The 13,963-nt window shown below is 58.6% G+C and overlaps 1 protein-coding gene across 6 annotated transcripts in view; it reads right to left on the bottom strand.

Annotated features, from left to right (window-relative positions):
* Nucleotides 1-13,963, bottom strand: part of FBXL20 (F-box and leucine rich repeat protein 20) — a 37,084-nt gene that overhangs the window by 21,791 nt on the left and 1,330 nt on the right. For 4 of the 6 annotated variants that reach the window (XM_066981853.1, XM_066981852.1, XM_066981855.1 and 1 more), the window contains exon 2: nt 1,836-1,897. In XM_066981853.1, coding sequence (XP_066837954.1) covers nt 1,836-1,897 — 62 coding nt within the window. Of the gene's footprint in view, nt 1-1,835; nt 1,898-7,297; nt 8,212-10,598; nt 10,696-13,963 lie in introns of those variants that run through there. The other 2 variants (XM_066981858.1, XM_048055636.2) reach the window with 2 other exon arrangements.

The raw sequence follows: 13,963 nt of genomic DNA, 5'->3' as shown, positions 1-13,963 counted from the left end.
TGCTCTCTGGCCCCAGGTGCTGCAGGACAGCTTTGTTTAAGAGCGCTGCTCAGACAAAACCACCGCTGTGTGCCAGCAACACGGCGGGCAGGACACGACAGCTGAAGCACGAATGGTTCCTGAGGTCGGCCTCGCGGGTGCTTTACACGTCCACCCCATCCTCCCAGTCAAGAGCGCTACTGGAGCCACACACTTCTCTGTCGTGGGGCGTGACAAAGACTGCTGTTCACCTCTCGCATACCCTCCTACTCTTTATTTTGCTCAAGCACAGCTTTCCACTTTGCAACCACATACATGAGACATCAATGCCATCTGCAGAACGAACACGCCAGAGAACAAGCCTTTACGCAGCAGCGCTGCTTAAACACATAAGTCTTTGTCTTGTAGATAGCGACGCTCATTTACAGGAGATTCCTGCAGATAAATGCATCCAAGTTTCTCTTTCAAAGGCTGCACTGTCGATCCACACTAATTAATTTTCACAGTATGCTAACAGTGAATTCCAACTCTCAAAACTATTACTTATGAACTTTAACATTTATAAACTCCATCTCCTGATTTTCCCTAGGTTCCACGCGATCCCGAGCGCTTGCTCTTCCTACAGCGCGTTGGGACGATCGGTGACAGCAAGGCAAGACCCCAAAGCGTTCCCATGCTGCAGAAGTGCATGCACTGCTGAGAACCCAGCCACGGGTGTGCACTGACCGAGCTCCCACGGGGCACAGGAGCTTCCCTCGCTCACCACAAATCCTCCTCCAGCCATCCGGCGATGTTCCTCAACGCCACCCAAGTTGGGCTGATGCCCAAGTGCTCCCTGGTCACTTTGACCAAGCTGCCAGAATCTCGCCCACACTCCAGCAAGGTCCTGCCCCGGGGGAGCCCAGCGCCCGCAGACCGCTGCCCCCGAGATCCATGCACATCCTCAGTTAAACTCTGTCCCAACAGCCTTCGCTTTTTTTTTTTTTTTTTGGCTTTTGGGTGAGTAATACTGGCATAGAAGTAGCTGAATCCAACTAGAGATACTGCTGCAGAAAATACAGGAGACAGTGTGGCCAAGAGAAAGTCAATATATTTTTTTCCTATTCATTTCACGAGTGAGCTAGGAGCTGCTTCTTGTGCCAGAGCTCTTCTCCCCAGGCTTTTATCGCCATTAAACGTTGACAGTGCTGCACAGTTTCTTGCAGCTCGAGAATTTTGTTGGTGTTAATAATTCAAGCCACCACCTACAACTGCGTGTCACCGTTTACAGTCTCGCATCTCAGCTCGAAGCACTGACGAGCAAGGCTTCGAGATGCCGAACGGAGGGCTGAGCCAGCCACACATCATCCGTCGTGCTGCTCCTGTGCTGAGAAGGCAAGCTGCAAATCGTGTGCAGGGGTGTGTGCGAGCGAGGGGCAGCACGGGGAGCGGGCAGAGCTGCATACCCGCATCCCCCGAGCCTCACCCCTTTGATCCTGGCCAACAGCACCATTCTGCCAGGTGCTGAACTTTTTATTTGGAATTTTTATTTAAATGTAGCACTTGCCAGAGATGGGCAGAATCTTGTTCTACGCATTACCCTATACTTACATCTCTTTTCATTAAGGGCCTGACTAGTCCTACAGTTCTTCCATCTACAAAACAGGTGACCAGCAAATTAATTTAACATTTTAAAAAACAAGCCCTAATAACATTTAGCATAAACTGCCACTGATGCAGACCTTTGATCTGCTTCTGTTTGTCCATGGCTTTGTAAGTGACCCAATCCAGGCTTGTGATTTACGAGCATACCAGCAAAACCAGCTCCTGGCTGCAAATAACAAAACACAGCTGAAATACAAATCAAGAAGGCTTACCGAAGCAGCAGCTCTTTTGGAAGTTTTTTGTTGATCACAGCTTCGTCATTGTTTGAGAACATCTGTAAACAAAACCAATTCAACAATTTAGCCATATATTTTCATTAAGGAAACAAAACCTCCTTTGCTCTAGGGAAGAAACCGCTGGTTAACGAGGCCGTTTCCAGAGACATCAGCCCAATAAATTCTCCAAAGGTAAACTTTGTGCTCAACTCTTCAAACTCCTGGATTAGACCACAGCTAATATTACACCCCACGTGGTTTTTCAAATGGCCCCAAAACACTGGGTGGATTGGCAGATTAAGTATAAACGGAGAGTTTTATTTATTCGTTAACGTGAATGGTAATTGGTGGGTACTTGTGAGCTGGCACTGCCTACAGGAACACGGCAGCAACCACACCACTCTAGGTGGTGTGCCACAGCCCTGCCAAGGCAAAACCTTCACGTTCAGTTCAGAACAGCGACGCAACGACACGAACAAGCACGTGGGGAACGGGTCGCAGGGAAGGGCAGCCACAGGAACAACCGCGCAGCTCTAAATCCATCAAATGGAGGCCGAGGATGTCAGCACGGCAGGGCTGGTTTCTGCAGCCCGAAAGGAAGCAGAGGGCTGATGAAGAGGAGCCTAACGAGGCTGCATTACAGCGCTCACACGGCTCTCAGGAGCCCTGGGGAGAAAGGCAAACAGAATTTCTTGCAATCCTGAAGCACGGCTTAAAGGGTGGCATGATCTTCGGTGCTGTGTCAGGAGGAGAGGCGATTCTGGGAAAGAACTGTGTTCTCCAAGGACCTGAACCCAGAGCTTCGTTGTATCCCATAAGCTATTTCATGCAAACCAGCAGCGAAGCGGCCGGCGATGGGAGCAGTCCAGGATGGGACCCGTCCGGGATGGGACCCCCTGACCAGCTAAAGCAGCCCACAAGCTGTAAGAGGGCGAGAAACTTCTCTTCCCCTGGGAGTCCAAAAAACCAAACAAACTGCCAAGCCTCGTTTGTTTCTTAAGGCGTACCGACATATATTTAAAAGACTTTGTATAGTCTTGCCATGGTGAAAAAACAAACAAACAGAAAGCCTCCACACGCTCCTGCCCGTGGGAGGAATGATTAGAGCGCTCCGCGAGCGGCAGCGCCCCGCTCCGCTTGGAGGCGTGCCTCCAACATCCCCAGCACCGACAGCGAACGAGAAGGAGCTGTAATATTAATACAGGTTCCCTTCAGCCTCCTGGGGAACTAAGAGCTGGTCCTCCTGAGCTACACACCTGGTAGAAACTGCTACTGGACTACGGGCTGAGCAGGCTGCTTCCCACCAGCCGAGGCAGCGCTCCGAATCCAAATCGGTCGGGTTGCAGGCACACGACGCAGACAAAACCAGCCCCAGCCAGGTCACTTAAGTGGCAGAGGATCAGATTAAGAGTTAAAAAAGGAAAGTAAGGGCTTAGTGGCTTACGGGGCTGCGTGTGAGGCCCCGATGGGAGGCAGCAGCCGCCCAGCTCCAGCAGCAGGACAGCGGAGCCCAGCGTGAGGAGCCAACGTGCTGCCGCGATGCCTTTGAGCACGGTTGGTGACAGCACGGCGGCTATCCCAGGATGATTCCGCCATTACAGGAACACGACAACGCCCCTGGAGCCAGAGCGAAGCTCGAAAGCCGCTCTGAACCACGGTTTGCTTTCTCCTGTTCGTTATCTGGAGGTACCGAAGCGCGCTGCTGAAGCGGGCCCTGAACTCTCAGCGTTCCCTCCCCGAATGTCACGCAGACGAGAGGTGTCGTTCTCCCCCGCAGACGCTTTTAGCGCTTCCCACCAGCAGATATCACAAGTTAGCAAGTCCTGAATGGCCCACGAGACGACGGGCGACTTCTCAGCCCCTTTTGCAGATGAACCAGGAGGGAAGCGCTGCCGCCGCCCGGCTGGGGCACACCACGGGGCCTGGCAGCAGCACGTCCCGCGCCCGCGGGTCCCCGGCCGCGCCAGGATGGGATCCACGGTGCTGAGCTCCGGGATCCCATCGTCATTAGGTGGCTTGCTCGATCAGCTGGGAAACGGAGGAAGTTCTGGAGAAAGCTCTAATGAAAGGGCAACGCAGAGGCAGGGGAATGATTCATGGGAAAACGAGTGTGATTTTTCTGCCCCCAATTACAAGAACAATAGTAAATAGGCCTATCTGTCCTCTCCTTCCCATTATTGTCCAGGCCGAGTCTGACATCCGAGCCAGCGCCCTCCGCCCCCTTCAAAAAAACGGGGGGAGACATTCAAGGACCAGATCTGATCGGGGTCGGGCGCTTCCAAAAAGGAACCGGACTGGAAGAGAACAGGAAGCGTCAAAACAGAGCCCAGCAGCAGCAAGGCCTCACCGGCACGGGCAGCGGGGCTTGGGCTGAATTCCCATTTCACTGCAAGACCCCAGGCAGTCGCCGTGCCCGGCCTTAGCCGGAATCGTCCATCAGGGATGCTCACAGGCGGCCCCGTGCTACTGCACACAGCTTCTTGAATTTTTTTACTCCTCCGCCGTGGGGAGGACAAGAGGCCTGGCGAGGCCGCGCTGGGACCCTGTGGCCAGCTCGGTGCACCCATGGAGCGAGCCCGAAAACGTTAGGGCCTATTCCAGGCTTCCAGGCCTCCAAAACTATTTCTAGAGACAAGCCTTTCCCTTGACGTCCTTTAATGCCAGGTGTTATTCAGTAGAATAAGTTGGTCTTGACAGGATATAGAAAAATATACACTTCTCACATAAATTTAGCAGTCTGCACGTACCACAAAGCTCAGCTGCCCAGAGCTTTTCCTCTCTGGGCAGTCCCCACGGTGACGACGTACGTGGGCCTGGCAGGTCAGGAGGTTCTTGCCTTTGGTAGAATGTAACCCAAAGATTTATTTTCACGAGATTACCATCACTGACACAGCGTCTTAACCTAACGCAACGTCTTTTCTAGCTAGAACAGGAGGGACCGATCCAGAACAAACGCCGTGGAAGCGCGCGCTAGGCTTTAAGGCTTGCGTTAAATCAGTATAGGTGGTGGTCGTAGCCTGCTGCAAGGTTAAGGGAGATATGTCCTGCCAAAACGCCAGAGCTGGACAAAATTCGAAGCGGAGAGTGCTGCGAATCCCAGTTATTTCAGATAATCTCCTCCTGGGATCTTCAGGGCCACGTCCGCAGGTGGCAGAAGGGCCGGTCACACACAGCACTTGGTCGGCAGCAGTTCAGATTTACTCTTCCTGCCACCCCCGCGCCATCCAGGTCTTCTACCACGGCTGGAAAACGGGCAGAACCCGCAGAGTTTTCCAGGGCTGCTGTCTGCTGGCAGCAGCTTTACAATGAAAGATGTGCTACAGCCCTGCAGGTATTTGGCGCGCACGTTTCAGCGCCCTGTCAGTGGAAACGCTTCCCCCTTCCAACAGGGGCTCAGAAGGGAGTACGAACAAAATCCATTTAATTGCAGCTTCAGTGTTCAGCAGCACCTCCACGAGCCCAAAGAAATGATGAAGCTGGGAGATCTAATCCTTAAGTCAATCCTTTATCTAGCAAGCCCATTAAGACGTTAATGCGCCGCTTACATTTACAGGGCAATAAAAGGGGAATTACAAGCAGGTGGCTCGGTTGAGAGCAGGTTGGTGCAGGCAGGACCGAGGTGCACCCCGGGTGCCCGCACGGCACGGCGGCGAGGAGCAGGCAGCCCCAGGAGCCAGCAGCGAGGAGAAGACCATTCCCCGTCCGGCCACCAGTCCTTCGCACGGACTCCCCAGGTGCCCCCAAATTCAATCACCCTTTCCTGCTCTCCCGCACAGCAATTAGACGCCCCGGAGATGAGGACGCAGAGGTCAGGAAGCAAAGCCAGAGCTGCTGGGATGCGTTTTTGGGCTCTGCTCTGCCTCTCCCCAGGGCGCTGCCACCCAGCAGCACTCAGACTGAGCGAGCTTACGAACACAGAAAGGACAAAAGCGTCCGAAAAATGCCCTTATCGCCCCACATCGAAGTCCCTTAGCACAACACTCCGTTGTCTTTTTATTTTAGTAACTCTTTGCTTGCCCTTTCAGAATATTGGACGTTTTGCAAGCTGGCTCCGTTCCTCGGGGGGGGAGCCCTGCAGCAGCCTGCAAGCACCCCGCACAGCGCCAGCGGGAGCAGATCCACCCGCCGCGAGGCTCTGCTGGCGGTGCAGAGGAGTTGCCATTGAGCACCGGTCGTGTCAAGCACTCATCGCGGGGCACAGGAATCCCAACTGGGTCACGGTGCGTGACATCAGCGCGGGAGCAAGGTGTCAGCCCTTCGCAGCCGGGCGTGCGGCGGTGACAGCGTGTAATTACCGACGGCCCCGCACGAGAGACACCCAGGTACGCCCCGTGCTCGGCGCGCATGCAGAGAAGGATGTGACCAAGAGCTGACGCAAGCCCCAAGTGAAGCAACCCGAAGCAGGCACGGATTATTTGAGCTGGAAGGCAGAGCAGGACGTTGTGTCACCCCTGCGGCCACCCGTCGGGCCCCTGAGCAGCCCGGCTCAGCCTCGCTCCGGGAGCCGTACGAGCGCAGGACTCGTCCCCCCGCCGTGCTCGGAGCCACCGCGCGTCTCCTCCCCGTAACACACCGCGTGTCGTACCAGCCAGGGTGACGCTGGAAGCTGGCAGAGCCAACAGCTCCTCCCAGGAAGCCCCCACTCCCCCGCGTTTTAGACATCCCCACCTGGGAAAAAGAAGCTGCACTAAGGGAGGAGGCTCCGGCATCAGGCTGCTTCAGTCTGCGCGAGCGAGGACAAGTTCCTCCGCCGAGAGCGAGCTTCCTGCTCACTTTCAGGATTTTAAGTCTCTGCCCGTCGAACTTTTGAGCTCCTGCCCCCCAGACCCACAGAAAGCCCCCGGCACCGGGCTGCCCCCTGCCCACGGGGGGGGCCTGGAGGAGGCGCGGGGCCGGCAGCGGGGTTCGAGGCTTCCCTGCAGGCGCCGCAGCTGGCAGGGGTGCTGCTGTTCCCCTGGGAAGGACTGGGCGTGCCCACGGGGAACCGGAGCTTTGGTTTTCCCTTTTTTGCAATCGGAAAAAGACACTTGAGAAGTTTCTAACGGAGCTGTTACAGCGTTTACAGTTTACTGGAAGTAAATGAGGAATATTCAGCTGGAGAACACAAAGCGCGTTTCATTTTACTTTGCTCTAAATATTCCAAACATTTCTCTGTAAGCAACTCTGAACCCGTTGGCTGCATTTTTAGCGAACAACAGCAAACCCGCCCGACGTACCAAAAAAAGACTCGCCGCTAGAACAGCGGCAGGGACATTCCTTCTCCCCAGAAAAGTGCAGATCAGACACAAAGAGGTACCCGGCCGCCTTGCCTGGCGCTGACCAACACCGGCATTTCCCCAGCGCTTTGTTCCTGAGAAGTCTGCCCACGGAGGAGAGGCGAGGAGCAAAAAGGACGGAGCAGACGTGCCATACCCCACACAGGGGTTGGGGTGCCCGGAGGCTGGAAGGCCAGGACCTACCTGGACACACACGGCGTGGCAGCCCGGCACAGCAGGAATCCTGCCTCCTCCGCAAACCCCGGGGAATTCACTGGCGTAAGAAGTAAAGGTTGCCCACGAGGACTCCTCCGCTCTCAGCCTGACCCTTTGCAGGGCTCGTTCCCGCACAGAAGTGCCCACCGTCAGGGGCGCCGACGAGGTCGGATGCTCCATCCCCTCCGCGTCCTCCTCAGTGCTCCCAAATAAATCATTTTTAATTAAAAAAAATCTCCCAAGCCCTAACTCCAGCAGCATCTGCGCCGAGCCCAGCCGGCACCTGAGCACCCGGCGCCAGCCTGGACGCGCGGACTTTGGACTCAAACATTTTTCTTCTAAAGCTCAGCGGAGAAAAAGGGACACGGGTTGTTGGGAGCCTCACGGAATTTAGCGCTGCAAGGGGCAGCAGAAGCGCTCGTACATGGGACCGGGGGCTTTCTGCCCTAACGTTCACCCCAGCCCAGAACACGGGGTGCGCCTGAGAGCCCCGAAATCCTGACCAGCCCAGGGAGCACCCGCAGAAGGTGGCGCCGGCTCAGGTCGGTGCAGACCATGGACAAACCAACCCCCCAGCCCTGCGGCCGCAGGGAGCAGGAGACGTGTCCCTCCAGGTGCTCAGCAGGAAATTAAAGCTATAAATATTCCTGAAAGCGAGCACAAACACCATTGGCATCGGGTTCTCAGGAAGCGTTTCGTGTCTCGATACAAAGCAAGCACCGCAGAACAGACACAGAATTTAAAAGCACACCCTCTTCAGATCTGCGAAATACTCATAAATATCATTTTTTTAATGCTGTGATTTGTTTAGCAGGAACTGGCGTAAGACAACCTCTTCGGAGCAGCCTTACAAAGGAGGAAGCCAACCGCGTGCTTCGCCGGGGCTGAAGGCGTAGCTGCTGCTGGGACCTGGAGCTCAGCGCCCCCGGTCCACCCGCACTCGCTGGCCAGAGCCTCCACGGCCGCTCGCAAGCGCAGGAAATTAAGTGATTAAAACCAAGGCGGACACCAGACTGCGACTATTAGGGGATAAATAACGCATCCTGGAAATTGTTTTTAAGCTAGGAAAGGTGGGGAATCAACAGCTGCCACCGTAAATTAGGGATGGCAAAGGCAGCCGGCGCGTTCTGCCAGTTCACATCCCTCCCCAGGCTGTGCTGAGACGTTTCTGAGATCACCCCTCGGAGCTGCGAGGGAACCTTTTACTGCTCTGAAAGGAAAGAAACGAAACGTCTGTGCAAATTCATGCCAGGAGTTTAAATGCTGGTGAGTCAGAGGTGCCCTGAGAGGTGCTGGGGCTCCCCAGCTGCTGGACCCCCCCCCCCCAAGAAGCCTAGAGGTACCGGAGGTTTTTAATCACGGCCACACGGAGATGAACGAGCCCGGGAGAGCCACCGAAAGGCGGCAGGACGCACGTCAAACCTAGAGCATCACACACAACTCGAAGGTAGTAAAAGAAAAAAGAAAAAGCTGAGCATGAAGACCAAGACGTGGAACCCCGTCTGCGCCTGCTTTGCAGGAAAAGCTCAGCAAAGCTCCGAAGTGACTTCTTACAGACGCTGCCGGCACGCACCGACACCTCGCCTCTGGTTCTGCTCTTCTGAAAAAAAAAAACCCAGCGCTGCTACAGGGCTGAGGCACCCGCAGCATCACCGGCACGCCTGGGGGACCCCTCCTGTCCCCTCTCCCCAGCACGGGGCTCAGGGGAAGCAGGGGCTGGGGCGGGCTGAGCCTTGCCAGGGGCACCGAGAACTCGCCGTGTGGCAGGGAAACGCCGTGTGGGGCGACAGCCGCGGCTCCTCGGCACGCGCCGCAGAGCGCGGGGCCGTGCACGCGCACGCGTCCACGCTGGGGGAATTCTGCTGCCAGCCCGCGGTTACGCGGCGAGCTTTATTTTATCCCATCCAGCTCCAGTGGTGCGAAGGCTCCAAGGAAGGCGGCTGGCTGCCCAACAAAGGCGCTGCCGCGCCGGGGCAGCTCCCGCGGCACCGCCAGCGCCCGCCTGGCTCCGGCCACGGCCGTGACTAAGCAGCCACGAGAAGCTACGAGCTAGACCCCGGCCGGCAACGGCTGATTACGGGCTTAATCTCCCTAAAAATAGCTCGACGTGCAGTTCACTCGGCGCACACCGCCGCAGCGCTTCGCCCTCACCGGCGCGTTAGGGAGCTGGGCAGCGGGGAGCGGACGGGGCCCAGGGAGCGCAGCCTGAGCGGCACCCGCACCCGGGACCAGGGTTAAAATAATTAACGGCCTTTTTTTTTTTTTTTCCTTAATTTGGCAGCGCTGGGAGCGTGAGAGCAATGGGAGAATCAGCGAAGCCCTACAGAAACCGACCCCAGAGAGCTGCCTGCTGCGCAGCCCCGGCACCGGCGCAGCACCGGAGCGCAGCAGGCAGCTGGCGAGGGCGCCGCAACCCGAGGGCAAAGCCTCAAGTACGGGTACGCGGCACTGGTGACAACCCGGGGGACGTCTGGTGCAAGAAACCCCATTTTGGAGGAAACACCGGGCGCTACGCCCTGTGGCTGTACAGCTACGGGCTGCTGCCAGGTACCAGGAGGGCGCGTTCACGCGCTTTTTGCTCATCTGGGCTGTTCTCCTGCCCCAGCCCCGGCTCCAGGACGGCTTCCCGCAAACAAAGCAGCCGCGGACTGCACCCGAAAGCTCGCGGGGTTTCGGTGTGGGGCTGGAAGGCACCACCCGGAGCCCCCCAGGGCGTCCCGGCGGCGAGGCTGGGCGGCACCCGGAGGCAGAGGCTCGCGGTTCATCGGCTTCGTCCCTCCCAGAAGTTGTGTCTGGAGCTGGGTGAGGAGCTCCGACGGCGTCACGGGCAGGCAGCGCAGCCGAGAGCTGCAGAGGTCAAAGGCGGCTGGCATCTCATTTTAAATAGATGGCAGAAACAGCGAGAGGCAGAAACACCACGTATGCTGTCATCAGATGTGGTTCTGGGCGGCGCTTTTCTTTTCTTTTTTTTTTTTAAGCTCCATTAAAAACCTCAGCATCCTACAAGCGGTCATCTGGGTATTTTATGACCTATTACATAGATTTGATTTAAAATGATGCTACTTTCTCACACACACCCTTTAAAGCTTTAAATATAGACGGCTGACCATAAAAAACAAACATCCAAGAGCAACAAAGGAGAGTCTAAATACGACAAAGACTTCCTGGCTTTGCAGGGACGTAGCCGTGGCCATGAACCGCGCCATAAGACAGCCGGTATCGCTGTTTGTTTTTCCCTTTGGCCACTTTAGCAGCTTATTTTCGCAGGTCAGCAGCTTGCTACAAATACCTTTTGAACGGATTTTTCTTTCACGGAGTCACGCTTGAATATTCCAGGCTCGAAGCGAGCCCTCCAGCTCCCCGCGGACGTACCCAAGCTCAGCCCGACTCAAAACGCCGACTGGATAAACAAATTGCTCGGCGCCCTGCCTCCAGCTCTGCGCTTGCGGCCGGGAGTTTGCTCAGTGCCGGCTTTGTCACCCCCGAGACGGTGACACGGCTGGCACGAGCGCTCAGAGGGAGCTGAGGACGGTGCCGGGGCGCGGGACGAGGGCAGGGGGCGACCCCGACAGCCCCGGCCCCGGCCGCCGGCCGGATGGGGCCCGACGCCACCACCTTGGCTCTCATCTCGGGGTGACTCAGACGGAACCCGCGGGGAGGTAACCCAGCAGCGAAAACAGTAATTACCTGCCCCGTGCAGGCCCCAATTAGCAGCGCCCACAACGAAGCGAGGCAGAGCCCCGCGCACCGGCCAGCCCTGCTCCTGCTGGGCACGGCGCGGGCCAACGCCTCTCCTGGAGGGCCCCGGGGGCTTCCCGACGGCCCCAGTCCACGGGAAACCATGGGCAGCGCCCCGCAGACCCCCAAAATGAGGCTGGGCCCCCCACAAACGAGGCCAGGACCACCCCCACCCCGCCCCGCAGACCAGACCCGGGTCCGGTGCTGCTCACTGCCCCGGTGTCAGCGCGCAGCTGGGGAGGAAACGCAGGCGGCGGCGTTTCTGCCTCTTTCCTGCCCCAAACTCCACGCTTCCACCCCTGCCCGAGCTGCGAGCGGCTGCCGGCAGAGGAAGCAGCGGGAAGAGGACACGGGGACACAGCGGCCAGCAGCTCCCGCGGCCCCCACGCCGCCTCTCGCAGGTGGCGCAGGCTGAGGTCGGGCACTCGCTCACCTAATCCCCCCTCCGAGAGCTGCCGCTCCGCCTAATTACGGCCCGGACGCGCTAATTACGGCCAGGACGTGCTCCTGGCCGGCCAGCACAGAGCCGACACGGGCAGGGAGCCCGAATCCTGCCCCCACTTAACAAAAGGATGCAAGGCTCCCGAAACGCCTTCCCCTTCACCGGCACGTTTTGTGGCCGTGGCCGTTCCCCCGCGCGGCACCGAACGCGGCACGGGGAGCGCAGGGGAGCAACTCCGAGCAGCTGGGACCCCCCCACAGCCCCCTCTCCTCCGAACCCCACGCTCCTGCCTAATCCTACAGCCTGCCCCGAGTACCTTTAGCTCAACAAACCCGCCTCCGGGTTCCAGACCCAGCTGAGCCCCTCGGCTGGAGCACGGGGCTGAGCCGCAGGTGAGAGGTGGCGGCTTCTCTCTCCTTATCCCAACTTCTACCCAACTTCGCAGGCAATAAAGGAACGCCGTGTCATGCGTCTGCCCCCAAAAGCCCCCGTCTTCAGCAGCGCTGGCTTAAAACAGAAAGGGAGGCATAAGGCAACACCGAAATAAAATAACAAACAGGAACGGGGAGCCAACGAGAGACTGGAAAAGCTCGGACATCAGCTTTCACACCTCCCCACCCTGAGTCTGCGCTGCAGGCACCTACCACGGTTCTCGCTACCCACGAGCCACACCAGCAGGTACCTGCTGAAACCAAACTGCTCCGATTCGAGCGTCCCCACCGTGCTAGGCCAGCAGTGTTTCCTCTTCTCTTTCGCCACACGCAGCGAGGCGCCGCCGTGAGCCTAGCGCCGGGCTCCGCGCGTTCCTGCTCCGACAGCGAGGCGAGAGGCCGCGGGACGCAAGGAGTTACCCGCTGCCCTGCCCGGGTCCCTCTGTTTACACAACCTCGTGGCTTGAAATAACAAAGCCCTGACCCAGCGCAGGAGCGGCCGTGCAAAGGGAACAAAGACGGCCCCAAAAAGGATCTGCTCCGCATCGCAAAGCCGAGCCCTGCCGAAACAGGGAGGCACTGGGAGCCGGGATCCGAAGGGATTCGGAAAGGGAATTGGGGTAACCGAGGTTACGCAGCTCGGTTTTCCGGGCGCAGATGGGGTTATCAGAAGGCAGCTCGGGTTTGGGGCATTCCAAGCTTCCCGTTCTGCTTTCGGCTCACCTCATTTCACGGCAGGTCTAAGCCCGAGCAAGACCCAGGAGCGAGGCGGGTCGTTCGGAGGAGTCAGAGCTGCCCGGCATTCACCACCCTAAACCCGAGGAGAAAAACGCCCCAAAACCACGGAATCGATGCGTTTGTCCTACGACGGGGCTTGCATGGCCCCCGCACGCGCCCGCTCCTCAGCCACATCCCCGGTGGTTATTTTTTGATTTTCCACTGCCCCGCAAAGAGCCGCTCGCAGCCCAAACCGGCTCCTGCTAACGGGAGCTTTCGGCATCTCCCGGAGGAGGCTGAAGGGCCGGCGCTCGCTGTTGTTTTGCTTTCGGTTAAGGACGTGGGGGGGACCGCGCGCGTCGCTCACAGCCTGGAAAACCCAACTGTAACCATTCGGGCCTGACGACGTGGCTCGGTGCAGCGAGGCTTCGCAGGGCAGAAGCTCCCTGGCACGGGGACAGCCTAAAAGCGAGGATCCGTCCGTGCTGAAGACGCTGGCAGCCCCCGTTTTCGCGGGGAGCACCCCACTCCTGAAGGCACGCGGGCGCTCCTGCGCTCAGCAGCTCTTCTCTTGACGAACCTGAGCGGCCCTGAGCGCGTCGGCTCCAAACAGCTGCCCCTCGGTCCCGTTTCGGTGACAATTCGGTGGCAGCGAGGCGCCTGCTCTCCAGCTGCACCCTACGCCAGGGGCGCGCGGATGAAATATTGAAGCCGTGGTGGGCACCAGGGGCTCAGAGACCCCCCCCGACAGCTCCGGGAAGCGCCACCCCCTGCTCTCGCCTCGGCTCCCAGGGCTGGAGCTCGGCCGGCGCCGCACGAGGCAGAGCCCCGCCGTGCCCGGCCCCGCTCCGATCAAAGCGCCAACACCACCACCGGGAGCCAGGAGCCGGGCCGGGCGACGCTCTCCTCTTTTGTTTGCTTCGCTGCGGTGCGCGGCCGTGCTCCCTGTGGCGGCCGCTCCTCCTCTGCGGGGACTCATCTGGGACAGGCTCCCATTTGGGCAGGAGGGGGGCTCAGCCTCCCGCCTGCCCCGGGGAGGGCTGGCCGCCCGCACGCCAGAAACCCCCCCCCACCACGCCGCCGTCCAGAAGCCCAGCCCCTACCCCCTCACCGTATTTTATCACTACGGTAAGGCCAAATCGTTACCAAAGCCACTTGGAAGCCGATTTCGGAGCCCAGCAGCAGCAGCTCCAGCTCAGGACCCCACTCCCGCAGCTCACCGGAGGCCCACGCGCCCCGTCCTGGGGGTCCCAACCGGCCTCCCCCCGGCGAGCTGCGCGTTACCGGGGCCTGGAGGCTGAGCCTCCCGGGGCAGAGCCTCCCCAC

This window comes from Anser cygnoides, chromosome 22, assembly GCF_040182565.1.
Source record: "Anser cygnoides isolate HZ-2024a breed goose chromosome 22, Taihu_goose_T2T_genome, whole genome shotgun sequence".
Classification (NCBI taxonomy): Eukaryota; Metazoa; Chordata; class Aves; order Anseriformes; family Anatidae; genus Anser; species Anser cygnoides.
This window is presented reverse-complemented; position numbering and strand designations above follow the sequence as displayed.